At 40.9% G+C, this 21,985-nt stretch overlaps 2 protein-coding genes across 2 annotated transcripts; both read right to left on the bottom strand.

The window, feature by feature from the left end:
* Positions 1–4,458: 4,458 nt before the first annotated feature.
* On the bottom strand, positions 4,459–14,237 carry LOC134176196 (sushi, von Willebrand factor type A, EGF and pentraxin domain-containing protein 1-like). Its single transcript, XM_062642879.1, has 20 exons — positions 14,051–14,237; positions 13,695–13,997; positions 13,469–13,642; positions 13,195–13,410; positions 12,830–13,138; positions 12,595–12,768; positions 8,581–8,796; positions 8,216–8,524; positions 7,981–8,154; positions 7,285–7,500; positions 6,929–7,231; positions 6,706–6,876; positions 6,414–6,653; positions 6,178–6,357; positions 5,887–6,120; positions 5,642–5,821; positions 5,422–5,580; positions 5,322–5,366; positions 5,014–5,064; positions 4,459–4,955 (listed from the first exon to the last, which is right to left on the bottom strand). The coding sequence occupies exons 1-20, from the start codon at positions 14,166–14,168 to the stop codon at positions 4,633–4,635; spliced, it is 4,095 nt and encodes a 1,364-aa protein (XP_062498863.1). The 5' UTR covers positions 14,169–14,237; the 3' UTR covers positions 4,459–4,632.
* A 5,211-nt stretch (positions 14,238–19,448) lies between these two features.
* Positions 19,449–20,881, bottom strand: LOC134198500 (uncharacterized protein K02A2.6-like). The gene has a single exon (XM_062667912.1). The coding sequence runs from the start codon at positions 20,837–20,839 to the stop codon at positions 19,541–19,543; it is 1,299 nt and encodes a 432-aa protein (XP_062523896.1). The 5' UTR covers positions 20,840–20,881; the 3' UTR covers positions 19,449–19,540.
* Between the last annotated feature and the right edge of the window lie 1,104 nt (positions 20,882–21,985).

The following is a 21,985-nucleotide window of genomic DNA, read 5'->3' as shown; positions in this document are numbered from 1 at the left end:
TACCACACATTTAGAATACATAAGAGTATTTAGGAAACTACACAAATTCAAGCATTTGGCATTGAATTGGTAGGAGTGTCCATTGTGTAAACATCCTGGAAAGTAGAACGTCAATATTTGTTGGCATTGTTTTGCTACTAATAATAAGTCTATTCCAATAAATAGCTCTTCTCATCTGTTATCTAATTAATTTAGTATTTATTAGCATAAAATGAGCTGTAGACGTTTGGCTGCTCATTTTTTTGTAGACTCTAGGGACTAAGGCAGACAAGATGGTGTTTCCAATTCTTCTTCTTTAGTCAAATTACATTAAAAAGGAAGTTTTACCACGTTAAACAGATCGTGGTCTAATTTTATTCCTTAGAAAAAGAACGTCTCATGTGTTATGACTACCAGGAGTGACACATTACCATTAATAAATATCTAATTGATATAATATATATAATGTAAACTGCACGAGATAACCTAATGTTTTCGCTGTCTTCTATGTATGCAACATTAGCACGATTTGCGCACACCAGGCTTGCTTAATGGTCAAAGTTAATTTGTAGTCATTATGATAAAATATATAATCGTACACTCATGTTTATTGGACAGGCCAGACTGCGGTCAATATGTACTTTCCTGAGACAAACGATGCTACCTGGCAACTTACAATTCGTTTGAAAGAGCAAATGCTTATAATCCCATATTTGCTACTACGGAAAAGAATATAAGTCTCTTGGAGAGTTTCACAAGCACCTTGTCTATTTATGAACTTAACATAATTGTTAAACAACTTCGTCTCTCATTTCAGCACAACTGAATTGTAGTCAACCAAAAATTTGAGACAGTCATTATCAAGGTAGAGGTACTGTTGTCCCTTCTTAAAGCTTGGACAACCGCACTCAGCTCTCTTCCATATTCTAAACTTGTCTCCAACATTTATCTCGCGACCTCCTGGTTTGTAGACCCTCACAATTTTCCCCAGTATCCTAATCCAACTATTCTGGCACAAAGTCTGAGAACTGATTACGGTAAATCCGTAGGCTATCAAAAATTTTACAACAAATGTTTCAAAAATTTTACTACAAATGTTTCAAAAATTTTTCATATGTAAGACCTACTTACCAAGGTCGCTTAAACTTGTTTTCCTTATCAGGACAGGAAGTGTAATTTTCTTGCTTCTGTACACGTACTTGAAGATAATTTTCTAGGTACAGCACATGCAAACCAGTTATATAGGAAATCACAATTTTACTTGGTCAATCAATGGATACTGCCCCAATTTGGACGGTCTTGATCAGGTTTTTTCTTGCTGCTCTCAAATTTCTGACAAAAAGCACATTTTCCTGTTCGCCAATTAATTCATCTCAACATATCACCTGTTAAGTAGATCATAGTGATTACCTGGTCCACATTGACATGACCTTCCTTTACACAACAACGACAGCAGAGAGCTTTCTGGATGAGGTGCGTACGAGACTGTGCAGTTGATATCTATGTTTTAGTAAGATGCCGTGATTACATCAAGAGTTTCTATAAATATTTATGAGCAATAAACCCACTCTCACAAAAAATACAAACACACACGCAAACACAACATTAAAGTTGGTAATTACTAAAAATTCATTGAATAGCACATGAATATTTTGTACTTGTCAATAAATAACACATTTATCAATTAATAGTACAACTTGATGTAGCCATGCGTAGATCAACCTATACAATTTACCTGGATTGTAATGGTCATAAATGAAAACTAGTGCTGGTTGCACAAATGCTACTTCAATCAGTCTTCTGACTGCGAAGTTGAAACTAAGGTACTGGTTACTAGGAATCAGAGTGTTGCAATTGACATGTTAAAATGAACTACAGACATAGCGTATAGTACTAACGAATTAAATTGAAATTTATGGACTGCTTTTTATCAAAGGGCACGGAAATACCCTGTATGTAGGGAATGACCAGATTGTGTGGGTGTGATCAGATTTTAGACCTTCAGAAATCAACTTGAAACGCCGCTAGATATCTTGAAAACGACAGATAGAAAACATTACAAGTTAAGGTACGCTTGACTACTTTTGAATTGATCTCAGCTTGTCTTCAGAAGGAGAAAAACTCTCGTCAATTTCGGAGTTTTCGATGAATTTGGTCTTCTTTCTTCTTCTTCTTCTTCTTCTTCTTCTTCTTCTTCTTCTTCTTCTTCTTCTTCTTCTTCTTCTTTTTCGTCTCGCATATCTCTTTAACTACGGCATATTTAAACCTAAAACTTGAGAAACGACGTAGAATATGCCGACCTGTATTGTTGTTCATAAATTACAGGACTAAATTTAGAACGAAATGTTTGTCAATCGTCTATACTACTTGTAATGGCGATGATGAACAGAGTTCTAGGTCTTTACCATAACATTTTATCTTTGCAGTTTTTAGGTAATACAAACAGTATAATGACTAGCCTCTTCCTTGCAGACCCTTGCACCAACTAAAATAGGCCTTCAAGTAATTGGTACTGCACGTTCTTGGAGGAAAAGGCTATATTGTAAAGGCAGGCGTAGCTGTTAGCAGTGTAAAGAAAAGCCGGGAGCGCAGCTGCTACAGAAATTGTTAGAGTTGTTGGCATTGAGCTAAATGAGAAATGATTGTACCAAAAAAAAGTAATAATACATAATTATTTCAGATGAAGAAGAGGCCGCTGTGTAGCACAACAATTTTGCCTAGTTGTTTGTAGTGCATACCGTGTAAATTATTTTGGGAGCGAGAGAAGCGAGCAAGTTCCCTCTAATGCGTCAAAGGGATACTTCGAGTATCCGTTATTGTGTACGTCCGTCCGTGCGTTCGTCCGTGCGCTACTACCCCTACCCCGGGGGAATCGTTTAGGAATTGATAAATTCAAATCGTTCTTTGCTAGTTTTGAAGAAAGTAAACATACAATAGTTTACGTCATGTGACGTCATCACTAGAGATGTTTGTATGGAAACTATGGTTACTTATGTGACTGCGTTTCACCACCCCTACACCCAGGAGACAGCTGTTACAAATTGATCATTTTGAATAATTGTTTGTTTTCCTCAATGAGTGTAAACAATTGACACTTCAAATTATCTGACGTCACTCTGTGATTATTGCTATGACAACAAGATTGAATTAGGCGTAAGCAGCGTTTTAACTTGTAGAGCGTCTGAGATAATTGTTGCAATAGCTGTTTTGACAGTTAATGCTGTTCTTAGCTAATAGTAATAATTAGCTAATGTAATGAAACTTAACAACTGCTAACATCGCCATGGAAACATTGCTCACTTACTGTTAAGCATGCGCGTTTTACTGTCCGTTGCGCACCACTCCTAATTATCCACCCCACGAGCGAATTGAAGAAACAGTATAGTTTACGCTTCTACACCGTTTCTAACGCGCTTTTCCGTAAACTTGACTATTGATTTACGTAACTAACTATAACACTTCATGTGACGTCATCGATAGACACCATTGACCGAAGAAAGCGCGCGAGGTACACAGTTAAAAAAACTTGAAGAAAAAAGTCACTTACGACAGCAAAGGGTTTATTAATTGTACGAAGCTGTTCGAACAAAACTGATTTGCTGTCTATCCAGTGCATACAGCAGTACTAGTATGTAGCTAATCTACCCGTGCGCATGGCCAATGCCATCTCGCTAACCGCGGCCGATGTTTTGTGACTGAAATTGCATTGAAATATTTCGCTTGCTGACAGTCGCTCCATAGAGGACGTCTAAATCTACCTGAGTGAAATATTAATCAAAGTTTGACTCATGGTACTTCACACATTAATTATCTAGAGAGTAATCAATTTTGAGGCAGCTTTCGACAGTTGTGAGCTGTATATGTGAGTGAGTATCGAGCTGTGTTGATCACGGTTATCTAGAATGAGATTTCATTGCAATCGATATGTGAAATAATAAACACACCTATAGATGCAACAGTCGTGTTTTGCTTTTTGCCGTTTTGACTATGTAAATGCTGGCCGAATCAATGCGTCTGCAAGTTACGACGGTATCTAACAGCAGCTCTCTTTTTCTGATCTTTTAGTAAATTCAGCTAGTATAGAACCAAGTATTCTAAACATTGTTTTAAAATTTAACTCTGCGGCTGCATGTATAGTACAATACGTGCTCGCTCGCAAAGGTGAGAATGCAATGAGTACCCATTATTATTTATATATTACGCACAGACATGCTTCCAATTTCTGTCTTGTACAGACTTTGTATGAAATGTGCTTAAATTTTGGCAAAATAAACAAAATTCTTATACATATGAATGAACAGATTTGCAGGTTGTATGCAAATTTTGGGGTTTGCATGAACATACATTTTGCATTAAATTATTATTCTAAATTATGTATTTTACTATTACTTGTTGAGTGAGGTGACTGACTTGTGTAATTGGTTGGCTGTGAATATCATGAAATCTTTACGCACACACAGGCGCGTAATGAGTTTTCTGTGTCAATAATTGCTCGCTTGTCTCTATTGTCATCTCTACGTCATTATGTAGAGGTATCAAAACAGAACTAACACAAACATTTAAGCGCACTTGCTAGAAGTCAAACAACCACAAATTGTCTACTGATGTCTTCTCGTCAACGTGAGAGTCTTGCAGACTATGCCATCATCTGTTTTAATTGCATTGTTTTAGTTGATCAACCTTTTCAGACTTTTCTACACCGTTTTTGTATTGGATTAAGTGGTACTTTTCAGCTTTCACTTGCTTCTTTTTGATACTGGCTCCTTTAACAACAACTAAATATTTCTTCTTTGAACCGAACTTTGGACATTTCATGTCGCATCCTTCCACTTCACTTTTAGCTATTGGCAGCAAAAGTTTTAAAGCATTTTTATACTTTTGTACTGTTTGATATTTTAAATCTCTTGGTTTGAATTTTACTCCAACGATCACTCTTCCATTCTTGGCAGAGGTGTCAGCAGCATCAATATCTAATACTAAATTTATTATATCAATTAAATTAAATCTTAGTTATGATATGATAATAGCCTTTACCTAGGTCGCCTTTGCACTGATCTTTCAGGGTATTCTTTCTGCAGCAATCTTCTGTAATTTCAAATCACAGATAAAATCATCGCTAGATGTAGTAGTGTCACACAACAACTGGTCCTAGCCATACTGACAGGTTCGATGCTAGAGTTAGGTTTGTCGTCGGGTCTGGGACCATTCACGGCAATACCGGACCAACTTATTGCAACCACAACTGATCTTAGGTACAGTTATGGCAGCCGCAACCGGTCCCCAGACCACTTAAGTAGGTGAGACCAATTGTAGCATGACAGTACAATAGTCTTGTCATTTACCTGCAGTCATGATGGCAGGTGGTGGAGTGATGCGAACTCCGCTGCCTGAAACATATTAGTACGTTAATGATTGACACCTTATATTTCTTATAGTGCTGACATTTTGCTTCGCACGTTGACTCTGATATAAAATTGTTTTCATTTCCATAGCAGCCTGAATAGTTAAATTCCATGCAATTCTCTTCTGTCAGGTTGTAATAATAACGTAGCTGATGAAGATTGCACAAGCCAGGATCCATTTTAGAAATGCAAGGATTACCTAAATACAATAAAATTTATCAATCATTTATGTTATGGATAACCAGCTACGGTGTTTCTACTTGTTTCACAGTGATCTTTGCAATCGTCCAATGTATAGAAACTGTTATGCCCTTTGTAACAGGGTCCGTTTGCGTACCGTTCACACTCTGACGTTTCAGTATTGTAGAAATATCTATACGCAGTTTGTCTGCACTGATCTCCAGGTGATGGTTTGGGTTGCGGTTCAGTACAAATTCCACCTAATGCATGTTAGTATAAAATTTTCTAATCACCGTGGTCTATTTAACTGTTAGCTACTTCGTACCGAAAAGACAGTTGTCGTTTGCTACAGCGGTTGTTGTATCGTTGACGCCGTACTTTCTGCAGCCATAAATTTTTAGGAGACAAAGGTTGTTGTAAGTTTGTGTATCACTAGAGCAGACCGGAGTGAGGTCTGACGGGCACTCAGTTATTCCTGGACAGACAAGTTCTGCCTTTCCGCTTGTTGCGGTACAATACCGAACCGAGCCAGGTTGTGCCACATATTTGGCGCAAACGTCTATTGAGAAAATACTTGTCAAAGGAAATCAACCAGAGCAATTGGAAAACGACTCACGTTCACATCTTGGTTGCATTCCACTCCACTGTCCCGACGACAAACATATTCTTGTATCACTACCATCCTTTAGCTCGTAGTCTGCTGAGCAGGTGAAGCTGATTGTGGATCCGACAATAGAATCACTACCATGGACAACTCCGTTATTGATCTTTACAGGAGGAGGAGGGCAAATCTTTTCTATTTACAAATACTATACAGTCTGTTATTTATCAAGTAAAGACACTTGTGAATACCAAGAGGTTGTGGTAGTCGATCATCGGGATGCCAGTACCCTGCGCATTGACGAGGGCTTGATTTGTATTGCTCACATACGAGTTGAACGCTGCGGTCGAAGGAGTAACCAGGGCGAGGCACAAAGGTAACAGTATGTCCGTAGCAAAACTTGCCTTTGGGGCAGTCTTTAGCTTGTTCATTTTTTTCTATTGTTAACCACATGCGAGTCGTATTATACTTCAGTTGAGGACAATAAATTCCTAAAATAACATAGAGTCTATTGAAAAGAATAAAATTAGTGGAGAGACTTACTTGAGCAGGTTGGGATTGATGGAAACCATTTAGCTTTTGCGTTACAAGTTATCTTGTTATGGTTTATGCAGTATCCCGGGTTACATGTACATCGCGCAACTCCTTTAAACTGACAGTAACTTCCAAAACATTGTCCATCCTCAGGATTGGTGGGCTTTCCGCAGTCGACCGCTAAACACGCCATAAAACATAAAATTGTTTTAGAAACGTGCAATGTTCTTACGTTCGCATCTTGCAAAGTTTAGTTCAGGATGTTTAAAATTTTTCGTTTCAATGGTATTATTTCTTAGACAAGTTTGAACTAGTTGCAGTTCTGCCTCTGCCCGCAAAATATCGATTTTATGCCCTTTTTCCAATGCACCAGACAGAGGAACCCAAGATCCTCTTTCATCGCATTGATAAACTGGCCCATCTTTCGTCAATTCGTGTCCTTCATCACAATTGATTGAAATTGTTTCCGGATAAAAAAAATGATCTCCAATGACCGTTCCGTTCACAAATGGTTTAGGATTCCGACAAGATCTTGCTAAAATAGAAATGAATTGGAAATTGCGTTGCTACTACGGATATAAAACTTACGTATGCAGCACGGTTTTCTTCCGGTCCATTGTCCTTCACATCTTTTCATGTCTTTATCTTGACGGCATTGACGGTTGTAAGATGACCTCTCTGCATCCATGAAGATATCATAGCCTCTTTTGCAGGTGTAGCTCGCTTTGGTGTTTACATATCTGTAGCTTTCATTCAGCATATAGCCGCCGTTTCTTATACGTTCAAGAGACGGACATTGTATACCTAAAGCAATAATATGACGGAATTTGGGGAAGCTGTCCGGCACGTCAAGCTTGCACGGAACAATTTTAAGAAATGTACATTTACTATTTGCTCATTGGCGTCAGCTTTAGGTTATACTATGTAGAATAATAGTATATTGATAGTGTCTATTCTGCTGAATTTTATTTTGTAAAAGTGAAAGAAGAGACCGTTTACAAGCCATGACATACAGTATGGAATTACGTACTAAAAACAAAATTACTCAAAGTGATAAATACCATTTTTCAGTATATGATAACCAAATCGTCAATATTTAAAAACTGATTTCTTAAACGCTCATTAATTCCAAAGTTAAGTACGCCTACTGGCACGCGTTAAGCCGAATCTCACAGAATTGGTTTCCGTACGTAATAATGTGGTTTAATCAGAAGCAATCTGTTGTACCAATCACCAAGTGTTATTAACGCTGTTTCCTTAATCAATCAAAAAATTATATCTTACGTTCACAGGTTGGTGACGCTTTTGACCAAAGTCCTTGTGAATTGCATTGAGAGCTAGTACTACCAACAACGCAGTATCCGTAGTTGCGTTCAAACATCACTTTGCTTGGATAATGGAAGCTTCTTGACACCAGAGTACAGTTACTGTCAACAAGAGGTGTCCTACAATCTTTAGCTAAAAGGTACAATGCACTCAATATACATACTAAGTTTATACGTAATTGTTATATTCTTACGTTGGCAGGTAGGAAATTGTCTCACTTTAGTGGAAAAGTGCCTTGTTTTTATTGACTTTGGCGATATGCAAGCTTTTACTTTCTTACGTTCTAATTTGATTCTCTTATTGGCTTGTTGTAATGCCTCGTCACTGGGTTTTGATATTTCATGCCACTGGCCACTTTGATTGCACTGAAAATAGGATCCTCCGCCGACAAGCTCGTGACCTTCCTTGCATTTTAGTGAGATTGATTCAGGGTAGAAATAGGCATTTCCCTGTATGCTTCCATTTCTGAAGTTAGAATTGTTAGGATCCGGACATGACCTTGCTATTGTAATACAAGTCTGTTATTAGTGTCACAAGACTAACACAAACATGACATACGTATACAACATGGCGGTATTTTGCTCCACGCTCCTTTGCATTCGTGAGAGTTGTCCGGTTGTAAGCAAGTTCGAGTAAATGTTTGAATGTTTTTATTCATATTTAGGTCATAGCCGGAATGGCAGCTGTAAACTGCTGTATCATCTACAAACCTTTGTTCTGAGCTCAACAATACTGTACCATGTTCGGGATCGCTAAGAGGTGGACATTGAATCTCTAAATAAATTCAAAACTTCAGTATTTTATATATCAATCTTAATACCATATTTACTTAATAATATACAGCAATGATATGTCAGAATCTGCGGAAGCTGTTCGGCAGGTAAGGCTTTGGACAGAACACTTTTAACAATGTACATTAGTATTTGCTCAAAGGCATCGGCTTTAGGTTATATTATATAGAAAAGTAATATATTTAAAGGTCCACTGATATGCAAAGATTAAAAGTTATTTTAAATTTTCTAAGATAGTTCTAATGATGTACATACCCGAAAAAATAATTCCTAGATTTTATAAAGCAAGATTTCTATAAGAAAATTGCGTTGTAAAGTGCTTCAGATTTATCGCATCTGCTTTCTAGCATTAGATTCGGGGCATGTAGAGAGCGGCCCCGTTCCTCGGACACCATCATATTCCGGACGCGAGTTGTCAGTTATTGGTTTTTGAACTCAGTCCCTACCACACTATAAATGTAACTATCCAACTTGTAATTGAGCAGAACAAAAGAGAGCATTGTACCTCTTCTCTGCTTAGAGTGAGATTGAAAACTGTGCAGAGCCTTGCATACCTCATTTATCGAACAAACGCATCGTTCACCGGACAATGGCGTTTAAATTGTTCACAAGCATCTTTCAGCCTAGTTACTTATGTATCGCTCATCAACAACTTTTTACCTACAAATCGTGTTGTTACCCTGCATGTCAGCCAAGATCTGTAAGAGTCACAGTCAGTGAAAAGCCTGTGGTAACAGCCCCAATCGTCGAATACCCATTGTCTTGCCTTCCTACCTTCTCGGCAACAGCTCTAGGTTTCAGATGACTGCAGTTGACTAAATTCAGTTATCTGAAACGTCGCAGAACGCAGAACGCTCGCCTAGAGTGCTTGACGGCAAGTCTGAGTAATTTCTCAAACAACCAAGCCCCACTCGGAAGAGTAAAAGAGGTCGGTTGAACGAACTAGTCGTTCATCAAAGAAGGCGACAACCCAAACCGATGAGTGGGCACGATTGAAGTGCTAAAATGCTCTTTTTTACCTTTTGCGAAGAAAGTCGTCGCGTAGTGTTTACAAGGACTTGACGTAATCTAGTTCAACTTCACCTAGAAGAAGAAGGTGTGAAGGTTCTACCTGCTCTGATGGTACACAAAGTTTCTGCGCTTAGTTCAACTCGTTGTACCAACGATGACGTGCTGCACGTCGTGACTGTGCAAGGTAAAGATATGGTAGATATCAAATTGAGATAGAAACGCCTGCATACGTCCTTTTCAGAGCCAAATAACAATTTAAGCGCCGTGAGAGGAAAGAACGAGCTGTTCGTGTGTGAATTGGGAGAATGTGCTCACCACAATGCTCGAACATGAATGACATGAATCTTTTAGTACATCCGTGTGCATCAAGCCTGTGCATGCTGTTGTGCTGCAAAACACTCAGGAGTTCGAATTCTTACGCTGGGAATACTAGACATTACCGGAGGTCTGGTAGATGCCAACAGAGTGATCTTGTTAGCATACAACATTCAGCACATTCCGTTAATAGCCGTGCGGAGTCAAAGAAAGGTCAAACGATTCTGGGGCAACATAATATTTGCTTCTCACTCTCTTTCATGACATTATTACGTGCAGACTGCTGCTGCAAAGAAAAAACGACTGTCCGTCGAAAGGGGCGTATCACGACTCAATGAGCATGAGCTATCTCTCCTGGAGAGTAGCAAACGTAGACAGTGATAGTGTTGTAGTATTAGCTTGTTAGCAATAACCGTATATCTGGTGTGAAGTTGCAAAATTGCATTTGCGTTGTTTTATGGGAAGGTCGCGACCGATGAATGATAGTGGTATCCGATGAACTGAATCGCAGAGAAGGATCATGTTTACTGTCTTAGCATAACCGTTTCAATCGAGTGGAATTCTCGCGTGTGGAATCAGTCTTTAATAATCCTTCTTACCGTGGGATTCAGCAAGGCTCAGTCTTAAATCGTTTATTTCTTGAGGCTGTCCGATGATTGATGGTGTTCGATAACAGGGGCGGGTCTCTACATATGACGCAAAAGTGAGAACGGATGTTGCGTTAACACAAAACGTTTCGCTGACTAGCTTAGGCAGTGAACGCGACAGAGCAAGCGGCTCTCTCTAGTAATGAAGACGTCAGTGATCTGAAGAAAATTTGCGCGATTGTATTCTTCACGAGATACAATCGTTAGCTCGCAAAAACACCATTGTTACGGTTACGTCAGCCTCGGGAATCGTCGTTGCATGACCGTTTGAAATGGTCTGTGTGCGTAGAACATTCACTATCGTATGGAGTGGTTACTGGTGATGTGGGGAATTGCTCGGGAGACGACGAAAGTGAAGCCGTAGAATAGGTGGGGCCGCCTTGCTTTGAACCTGTCACCACTGAGACGCCATCGCTTGTAACACCCGAAGACGAGCAAAACGAACGACTACTTGATTTATCGTTGTATTAAACAGTTTAGGCCGATATTACAAGTCATGTAGTGGAATTTTGTCTAGGTGTACAACTACATGTAGTTGTTTTTGCTGACCTCTTTTGTCATCATTGAGGGTGTTGCCAGGACATACTTTAGGAAACTGCATCACTGAACACTCAGGATTCTCTTGCGTCTGCCCAGATGTATGGGTCTGCAGACTGCATGCATCAGGACTATGGAATTGCCTAGAAATATCCTCCTCTAATTCATGAGAACAATACAAATTAATTCTACCAACAATTCTGACTTCAACAATGGATTTCTGTGCTGCACAGGGGAAGTACAGATATACTTCTTACTATCTATTAGCAAGATGGTGTGAACTGGCTGTCATACCTTTGTCAGCAGTTCGAAGATTCTGTCCCACTGTACAAATTTTCAGTGACTCATACAGCTAGATCAATTTAATTAATTCATCAATACATTTACACCTCTGTAAAGCCTAAATACAATCTACTGCCTTTCTTTCACGTCTTTCGTAGCCATTCTCATCTTTCTTTGTTTTCCAACTGCTTAGCCCTTGCACTGTCTCAATCAGTATACACGGTATTCGTCATAATTTCGACGCCCGGTAGCCTTAACTAAATTTCGAAGCACAATCCTGGCACATGTTCAAAGCAGTTTGCTTCGAAATAGCGACTATACAAAACGGAAAAATTTTATGGGGCTTCCCAGCGATCTCTCGTTTGTCTGTTTGTAGCACACGTTCGAGTGTTCTGTGTTACGTATTTCATTTCGCTAACACGACTTTCGCTCACACTTCGCATGTCATATGTAGACGCTGCGAATCTGGTCGTTGAAACCGGATGCGATAACCCAGAAGCACATTACTGTGCAATTATATCATAAAAAGCTTAATTTTTAAAATCTAAATTTATTTTTCTTGGTATGAGTACGCCTTCAGAACTATCATATAAAATTTATAATAACTTATGATTTTAGCATGTCAGTGTCTCATTAGAGCGTCTACACTGCTCAGGGTTATGATCTATCTAATATAGTAAAATAAAGAAAGTTTCCAAACGATAACTTATAGAATGACGTACTGAAACTAAATTAGCGAAGCCATTTTTCAGTTTATTATAACGGTTTAGGTAATTTATTATGTTATTTGAATCGTCACGTTTGAAAAACTAATCTGTTGGACGCGCATAGTTTCAAACTTAATTAGGCCTATTTGCGCGCGTTAGACCGAATCGCATAAAATTTATTTCTGCACGTAACAATTTGGTTCAGTCAGAAGCAATCTGTTTGCGCCAATTTCCAATTTTTATTAAAACTGTTTGCTTAATCAATCAAAAATTATATCTTACTTTCGCAGGTCGGTGACGCTTTTGACCAAAGTCCTTGTGAATTGCATTGAGAGATATTACTGCCAATAACGCAGTATCCATAGTTGCGGTCAAACATCACTTTGTTTGGATAATGGAAGCTCCTTGACACCAGAGAACAGTGACTGTTAACAACAGGTTTCCTACAATCTTTAGCTAAAAGGTACAATGCACTCAATATACATACTAAGTTTATAAGTAATTGTTATATTCTTACGTTGGCAGGTAGGAAATTGTCTCACTTTAGTGGAAAAGTGCCTTGTTTTTATTGACTTTGGCGATATGCAAGCTTTTACTTTCTTACGTTCTAATTTGATTCTCTTATTGGCTTGTTGTAATGCCTCGTCACTGGGTTTTGATATTTCATGCCACTGGCCACTTTGATTGCACTGAAAATAGGATCCTCCGCCGACAAGCTCGTGACCTTCCTTGCATTTTAGTGAGATTGATTCAGGGTAGAAATAGGCATTTCCCTGTATGCTTCCATTTCTGAAGTTAGAATTGTTAGGATCCGGACATGACCTTGCTATTGTAATACAAGTCTGTTATTAGTGTCATAAGATTAACACAAGCACGACTTACGTATACAACATGGCGGTTTTTCGCTCCACGCTCCTTCGCATTTGTAAGGGTTATCGAGTTGTGAGCAAGTTCGAGTAAATGTTTGAATGTTTTTATTCATATTTAGGTCATAACCGGAATGGCAGCTGTAAACTGCCGTATCATCTACAAACCTTTGTTCTGAGCTCAACTGTACTATACCATGTTCGGGATCGCTAAGAAGTGGACATTGAATTTCTAAATATTAAATTCAAAGCTTCAGTATTTTATATATCAATCTTAATACCATATTTACTTTTGCAGCTTGGTGCCTTATTCGACCATAGTCCTGATGAGGTACATTGAGTTTTGTTTGGTCCAACTATGCAGAATCCCGGGTTGCATGTACATTCCGCAACTCCTTTAAACATATAGTAAGTTCCTGAACATTGTCCATCCACAGGATGTTTCGGCTTTCCGCAGTTGACCGCTAAACACGCCATAGAATAGAAAATTGTTTTAGAGACGTGCAATGTTCTTACGCTCGCATTTTGCCAAATTTAGTTCAGAATTTTTGAAATTTTCCGTTTGAATGCTTTTTCTTCTTAGACAAGTTTGGACTTGTTGCAGTTCTGCAGCAGCTCGCAAATTATTGGGTTTATGCCTTTTTGCCAATGGACCAGACAGAGGAACCCAAGACCCTGTTTCATCACATTGATAAACTGGCCCATCTTTCGTCAATTCGTGTCCTTCATCACAATTGATTGAAATTGTTTCCGGATAAAAAAAATGATCTCCAATAACTGTTCCGTTCACAAATGGCTTAGGATTCGGACAAGATCTTGCTAAAATAGAAATGAATTTTTTATTGTATTGCTACTACGGATATAAAACTTACGAATGCAGCACGGTTTTCTTTCGCTCCAGTATCCTTCACATCTTTTCATGTCTTTATATTGACGGCATTGGCGGTTGTAAGATGACCTCTCTGCATTCATGAAGAGATCGTAGCCCATTTTACATGTGTAGATAGCGTTGGTGTCTACATATCTCTGGTCTTTATTCAAGATAAAGCCACCGTTTGTTATCAGTTCCAGGGGCGGACATTGTATACCTGCAGGAATAATATGTCAGAATCTTCGGGAGCGGTCCGGCGTGCTTTGGACAAAATTATTTTTTAAATATTTGGCATTTGCTCTTTGTTCAAGGGCGCTGGCTTTAGGTTACATTATATAGAAATATAATATATTTTGAAGGGCCGCTGACATGCAAAAATCAAAATTATTTTAATATATGATAGTTCTAAAGATGTACATACCCGAAAAAGTAATTTTAAATGTTTAAAATTAAAATTTATATAAAACCAATTCCACTGCAATGTGCTTTTATTTATCGCATCCGCTTTCGAGCAGTGCATGTAGATGGAGGACCCGCTCCTCGGACACCATATTCCTGCCGCGAGTTCCCAGTTATCCGTTTTTTGCACGTAGTCCCTATCACATCATAAATGTAGGCATCCAAGTTGTCATTGTGTACACGAAACGAGAGCATTGTACCTCTTCTCTGCTTAGCTAAAGTTAGATTGAAAATGTGCGGAGCTTCGCATACACCGTTCATAGAACAAATGCATCGTTCGCCGTACAGTAGCGTTTCATTTGACACGCACTCTTTCAGCCTAGTTATTTCTATATCGATAATCAACAACTCTTTACCTTCAAATCGTGTTGTTATCCTGCATGTCAGCCAAGATCTGTATGAATTACAGTCAGTGAAACGCTCGTGTTAACTGCCCCAATCTTCGAACACCCATTGTCTTACTTTGCTACCTTCTCGGCAACAGCTTTAGCTTTCAAATGACTGCAGTTGACTGAATTCTGTTATCGGAAACGCCGCTGAACGCAGAACGCTCTCCTATAGTGCTTGGCGGCAATTCTGAGTTATATTTCATACAACCACGCTCCCACTAGGAAGTGTAAAGCTGTCGCTTGAACGAACTAGCCGTTCAACAAAGAAGACGACAACCGAAACCGATGAGAGGGCACGATGAAGTGCTAAAACGCTCTTTTGCCTTTTGCAATAAAAGTCGCCTCGTAGAGTTCACAAGGACTTCATGTAATCTAATTCAACTTTACCTAGGAGAAGCAGGTGCGAAGGTTCTAGCTGCTCTGATATAAACAAAGTTCCTGCGTTCAGTACAGCTGGTTGTACCAGCGATGACGTGCTACACGTTGTGACGGTGCAATGTTAGGCAATAGTAGATATCAAACTGAGGTAGAAACACCTGTACACGTCCTATTCAGAGCCAAATAACAATTTAGGGGATTTGAATGGAAAGTACGGGCTGTTCCTGTTCAAATTAGGAGAATTTGCTTACCGCAAAAGTTGACCATGGATGACGTAAATATTATGCTACATCCTTTTACATCAAACCTGTGCATGCAGTTGAGCTGGATGACACTCAGGAGTTCAAATTCCTACGCTGGGGAAGACTAAACATTACCGTAGGGCTAGTAGATGTGTAATATAATGCATAGCAATTGACACCTGCATGACTAAACCGGTAAATGTGACTCTCCGGATGGTTCAGTCAATTTTTACCTATAGAGTCATTCTTTCTTTGTGTTCTTGTTTGTAATACACACATTTATTGATTTACCGGCGGTGCCTATTGCACTGTTAACAGAGGATGGTTGTGTCGATGATCGTATCATGGCAGAGCGTCACATTAGTGTTCCCGTAATGCTTACTTCAGGAGACGTACGCGAATGGTTTCTAAGGTTCAAAATATGCAGTAAAGCCAACACGTGGAGCAAGGAAACAATGTCACTCATTTTGCCTACGTTATCGGAATATCAGTCTTTTTGGCATGAGTGGAATAGTCACAAGATGTTCAAGAAAATTATGGCGTTACGAAACAGCACCTCCTTACTAGGCTGAAGCCTGTGCATTTGTGTCTTTGGATAGGTTTCACCGATACGTGTTACAGCCGGAGAAATCGCTTACAACGTATCTTTATCAGTTAGGGAAACTGTTGGATCAAGCTATGTCAAACATGGATGATACCGTTAGAGAGACGTTGTTGCACCAATTTGTTGCCGCGTTGACAATACCAATAAGTCAACAATTTCGAGCAGCCGTGGACACTCGAAAATTAAAGTCCTTCGTGGATCGAGCAAGACTACTGATGACAATCGAGGAGCAACGTTCGAAGACTGAGGCTGTCTGTGATAAGAAGGTTGGTACGAATGAAACAAAAGAGCTACAAAAACAAGTTGAGACATTATCAACATTAAGTTGAGACATTACTATGGGTCCGTGACCCTTCCTTCCATTTCAATTTTTAAATTTTAATTAATTTTTTTTTTATTTTTCAATTTTTGTCAAAGGTTTTCAATTACTTTGCTGAAAAAAATAACTCGGCAAGCGAATCTTTATTTTTAATTTTTTGGTTTTCATTTTTTATTTTTCGTTGTTCTATTTTCAAGTTTCTATCTTTGATTATATTTGGTTGAGTTGAATGTCAAAAGAATTGAACGCAGCAAGAATGAAATTTGAATGCAGCAAATACCAAAATTGAACGCAGCAAGAACGAAAATTGAACGCAACAAGAACGAAAATTGAAACAGCCTTGTGCGAATTACGCAGCAGGGAGTCTGGTGGAACGCGTGCCCTGGTCATAACTCAACGCAGTAGGGAGTCGTCTTTCATTCCAACGCGTGCTGCTGATTGGAAGGGCGTAGGGGCGGAGTGAATCTTCGAAGACTTCCACCCTAGGACGATCTCTTGCAATTTCCGCTCTAACGAGAAGGGAATCTCCCTCTCCCCAAAAGTAATCAATCTCAGGTGCGATCAGCCATTGCTGATGAGCACAGTACATATACATGGTCCATGAATTAATCTATTACCACATACAGCAACAATGTAGCTAGATCTAAAACTCAACAAATTTAGTAGCCATACTAAACTCGCTCAAACTCAACTAGGCTTAATTAATTAACTACCATGCATTATATTCAGTACACACCGCAACTAGAAACAAAGATGCGCGGTTTGCTGTTCTACACACGCACGCCTACGTACAATTTATTCAATTCGCTCAATCGATCAACTCGGGAGAATCTTGAGCTTCTGTCCTTGCAGATGGTTTTCTTGTCACTGCAGATCTAGACCTGCGTAAGCCGGACGACTGGCCAAGTACCTCGGGTAGAAACGACAGCGAAGGTTCTTCATTGCCAAATATGCCACCTCTTTACAAGAACTCCGGCAAACATAACAACCTGCTGTCGGCAGTGGCTTGGGTGTCAGCGGTGCGTAGAGCGGTGGCAAGTCACAAGTGGCCGAAGGTGTTCTCTCTGCAATACATCCTGGAACGACGGTCCAATCTGCGTGACTCTCCGTAGCTTGGACGAATTGCCAGAGCTGGGCAAGCAAGTAAGTGATCTTGTGGGTAGTAGCCTCGTTCACAGCGACGGTGACGGCACAGAGTCAACCGAGTCTGAGCTACCCGAGGTACCTGGCCAGTGGTCCGGCTTACGCAGATCTAGAGTGACAGGAAAGCCATCCGCAAGAGCAGAATCTCAAGATTCTCCCGAGGTGATCGATTGAGTCAAGGCCTGTCCACACTGGCAACTGGATCGCGATTCGATCGCGATCCAACCGCAACGCTGTCCACACTTGCAACTCGATCGCGATGGGATCGCGATCCGTCCGATCCACATCGCGAGGTGGATTCGATCGCGATCCGATCGCGATCGGTTGAATCCAATTAGAAATAGTGGACGTTACCTTCACGTACGCTACGCGTGTAGTTGGAACATCTAGCACTCCTCACTCGTCTTTGTTATCGCTCACCTTACGTCGCTGTATCAACGCTTTCTACAAGCAAAGAAACCTCACATACACATCGGTCATCAGTCACGTGATAGCGAAATAGGGCGGAGGTATCGTGTGGATGCTCGCTATCCCTATCCGATCGCAATCCATTCTGGTTCTGGTCTAGTGTGGACAGGCCTTAAGTTGATTGAATTGTACGTAGACGCGCGTGTGTAGAACAGCAAACCGAGCATCTTTGTTTCTAGTTGCGGTGTCTACTGAATAAAATGCATGGTAGTTAATTAATTGAGCCTAGTTGAGTTTGAGCGACTTTAGTACAGTTACTAAATTTGTTGAGTTTTAGATCTAGCTACATTGTTGCTATATGTGGTAATAGATTAATTCATGAACCATGCATATGTACTGTGCTCATCAGCAATGGCTGATCGCACCTGAGATTGATTATTTTTTGGAGAGAGGGAGATTCCCTTCTCGTTAGAGCGGAAATTGCAAGAGATCGTCCTAGGGCGGAAGTCGTCGAAGATTCACTCCGCCCCTACGCCCTTCCAATCAGCAGCACGCGTTGGAATGAAAAATGACTCCCTACTGCGTTGAGTTATGACCAGGGCACGCGTTAAACCAGACTCCTTGCTGCGTAATTCGAACAAGGCTGTTTTCAATTTTCATTCTTGCTGCGTTCAATTCTTTTGACATTTAACTCAACCAAATGTAATCAAAGATAGAAACTTGAGAATAGAACAACGAAAAATGAAAAATCAAAATTGAAAATCAACAATTAAAAATTAAAAATTTACTTGCCGAGTTAATTTTTTCAGCAAAATAATTGAAAACTTTTGACAAAAAATTGAAAAAGGAAAAATAGAAAATGAAAATTGAAATTTGAAAATTAAAAATTGAAATGGCCGGAAGGGTCACGGACCACTATGCACTCCTGAATGCAGTAGACGGCAAATAAGCTAAGTCTTCGAGAGTTAGATGCTTTAAATTCAATAAAGTTGGTCACACGCAAAGCAAATGTCTAGAACTGTCTTTGAGTAGGCGGAGTCAACGAAGCTATTCTTGCGGTAAAATGTATTATTACGCTAGGTACTGTCAATAGGGAAACGGTCAAGAAGTTTCTGCAAGGGCCGACAGTCGCTCCCTAGGGAAATGGTACGCCATGATTGCATTATTGTGGCTGCTACCAAGGCTGAAGCAGCCACTAATACGGGAAATGTGAGAGGTGTTGCTACAGTTACGATGTAAGACTCGGAATCTTCTGTTTCTCTGTTTGAAAAAGATTTGCTTTCCAAGGTATCAAATTTGTGAAGATACGGCCTATTTTACAACGGCGACTTTGACAGCTTTCTGGAGATGAGATTCCTGTTCGGGACTATGTGTTGTGTACTCACGGTAATACTCTGTTAGACTTCCAGTCTCACGTCCGTTGCACAAGTACAGTACCCGGCTACACAAATGCTGTTCCCCGGATATGCCGGGCCACTACTCTACACCCCCTGTGCTATTCTGAAACAACGCAACCCAACAGCGCTAAAACTAGTGCTAAAACAACCAATCACTTTGCATAGTCCGTAACATATTCTGCCAAGCGAGCGGGTGGTAGTACTCTCCGCCCTGACCTGGTACATGTGGCATTTCCTCCTTCTGGTACTGGTGTGGGTGGCTCTGGTATCTGACATTCGTTAGGAGCTTCCTGTCTGCTGTCCATTTCTTGTTGTGTCTGTGTTTCCCCCTCTTGCCCAGTTACTGGCTCTCGCCCTGGTAATGGCTGAGACAACGCTACCTCTTCTGTCTTTGAACCTGTATCCTTGCTAGGGACTCCCTCATGATGTGGCCCTGATCTCATTTGGTCCGCGTGTAACCTGTGTGTTCTGGTAGGCGTTGCCACTCTGTAGGACACCGGTCCAGTTTGCTCCTCGACGGTTCCGACAAGCCACTTGGGGCCCAGATGGTAATTTCTAAACCAGATCGCTTGTCCTTTGGCAAAACCCTTTGGCGGACGATATTCGTTTTGTATCAGTTTGCTGTTGACTTCCCGTTCCACACTTGGTTTAACCAAGTCCAGTCTTGACTTGATGTTTCTACCCAACAAAAGCTGAGCCGGACTCTGTCCCGTAGTGGCCTGAGGGGAGTTCCGATATGAAAGCAAAAACCTATCCAGTTTGTGTTGTGCTGTTCTCTCCCTTTTCTCTGCTTTCATGGCTCTCTTGAATGATTGCACCAAACGCTCCGCCTGACCATTCGTCGCGGGATGATATGGTGCCCCCGTGACATGTCGAATACCATTCTTGCACATGAACATTCTGAAACACTCTGATGTAAACTGTGGACCGTTATCTGATATTACTTGGTCAGGTAGGCCCAACCGAGCAAACAATGTCCGCAAAGTTGCCACTGTCTCCTCAGCCACGGTGCTTCTCATGGAAAAAATTTCAGGCCATTTGCTGTATGCATCGATGACCAAAAGATACATCTGTCCGTCGAGGGGTCCTGCAAAATCTACGTGCAGCCTCTGCCAAGGTTTAGCTGGGTACTCCCATCTATGGAGCGGCCCTCTACCAGGTGTCCTCGCATTCTCTTGACATCCTACACAGTGTCGAACCTCTCTTTCAATGTCTCCATCTATGCCCGGCCACCACACGAATGACCGAGCTAAACCCTTCATTTTCACCATCCCGGGATGGCCCTCATGCAAGGTTTCCAACACCCTTGCTCTAAGCTTGGTTGGTACCACCACTCGAGATCCCCACATCAGGACCCCCTGATGTGTAATCAATTCGTTTCTCCTCCTGTTGAACGGGATCAGTTCCTTTTCTGTATCCAGTGACTGCCCTCCTTGCTGCACCATCTCCATGACCTGAGATATGAGGCGGTCTTGTCTGCTTGCCCTTTCAATATCTTTTGCTGTAACCGGCAAAGTATCCACAATGCTATTGTAAAAAATGGCTGTATCATCTGTTCGATCTGGAATCTCGTCATCCACAGGTAGTCGTGATAGTCCATCACAGTTGGCATGTTGCCCTGTTGGCCGGTACTGGATGTCGTATGTAAATGCTCCCAGAAACAAACTCCAGCGTTGTAGTCGAGCTGCAGCGGTGACTGGAATAGCCTTGTCAGGGCTCAAAATAAATTTCAGTGGTTGATGGTCGGTGATCAGTGTAAACCGGTGCCCTTCCAGATACAGTCTGAATTTCTTTACTCCCCAGTAAAGTGCAAGCGCCTCCTTCTCTATTTGCGCATACTGTTTCTCCGCCCCGCTTAGAGAACGGGAAGCATATGCGATGGGTCGTTCGCTACCGTCCGGAAACATGTGTGAAAGGACTGCGCCTAGTCCATAGGATGAACTGTCGCAAGCAAGTGTTACTGGTAACCCAGGATCAAAATGTGTGAGAATCCTATCTTGCAACAACATCTGTTTGACCTTGGTGAAGCTTTTTCCCTGGTCTTCACCCCACTCCCACGGGGCGTCCTTTTTCAACAGGTCATGCAAAGGTGCAAGCTCCGTCGACAGATTTGGCAAGAATCTGGCGTAATATTGGATCATTCCAAGGAAAGACCTCAGCTGTTGAATACTAGATGGTACTGGCATCTGAGTGATGGCTCGTGTCTTCTTTTCCGATGTGTGTAGACCTTTCGCCGATATTATGTGGCCACAATATTCTACGGAATCGCTCAAGAACTTGCACTTCTCTTTGTTAGCCTTCAAGCCATACTCCTCCAGCCGATGAAGAACCATCTCCAAGTTGGTCAAGTGGTCTTCTAGGGTGTGGCCCGTGATGATGATATCGTCCAGGTAGCATCTGGTGCCCGGTATTCCCATCAGAACTTGTTCCATCGCTCGTTGCCATATTGCTGGGGCTGAAGCTACTCCGAACGGTAGGCGCTTGAACCGATACAGGCCCCTATGGGTGTTGATGGTCATTGCCAACTGGGAGTCTTCTTGCAGCTCCATTTGCAAGTAGGCTTGCTTCAGGTCGATGACTGTGAAGTGTTTCCCTCC

Source organism: Corticium candelabrum, chromosome 2 (genome assembly GCF_963422355.1).
Source record: "Corticium candelabrum chromosome 2, ooCorCand1.1, whole genome shotgun sequence".
NCBI lineage: Eukaryota > Metazoa > Porifera > Homoscleromorpha > Homosclerophorida > Plakinidae > Corticium > Corticium candelabrum.
Note: the sequence above shows the minus strand (reverse complement) of the source record. Positions and strands in the feature narration are given on the sequence as shown.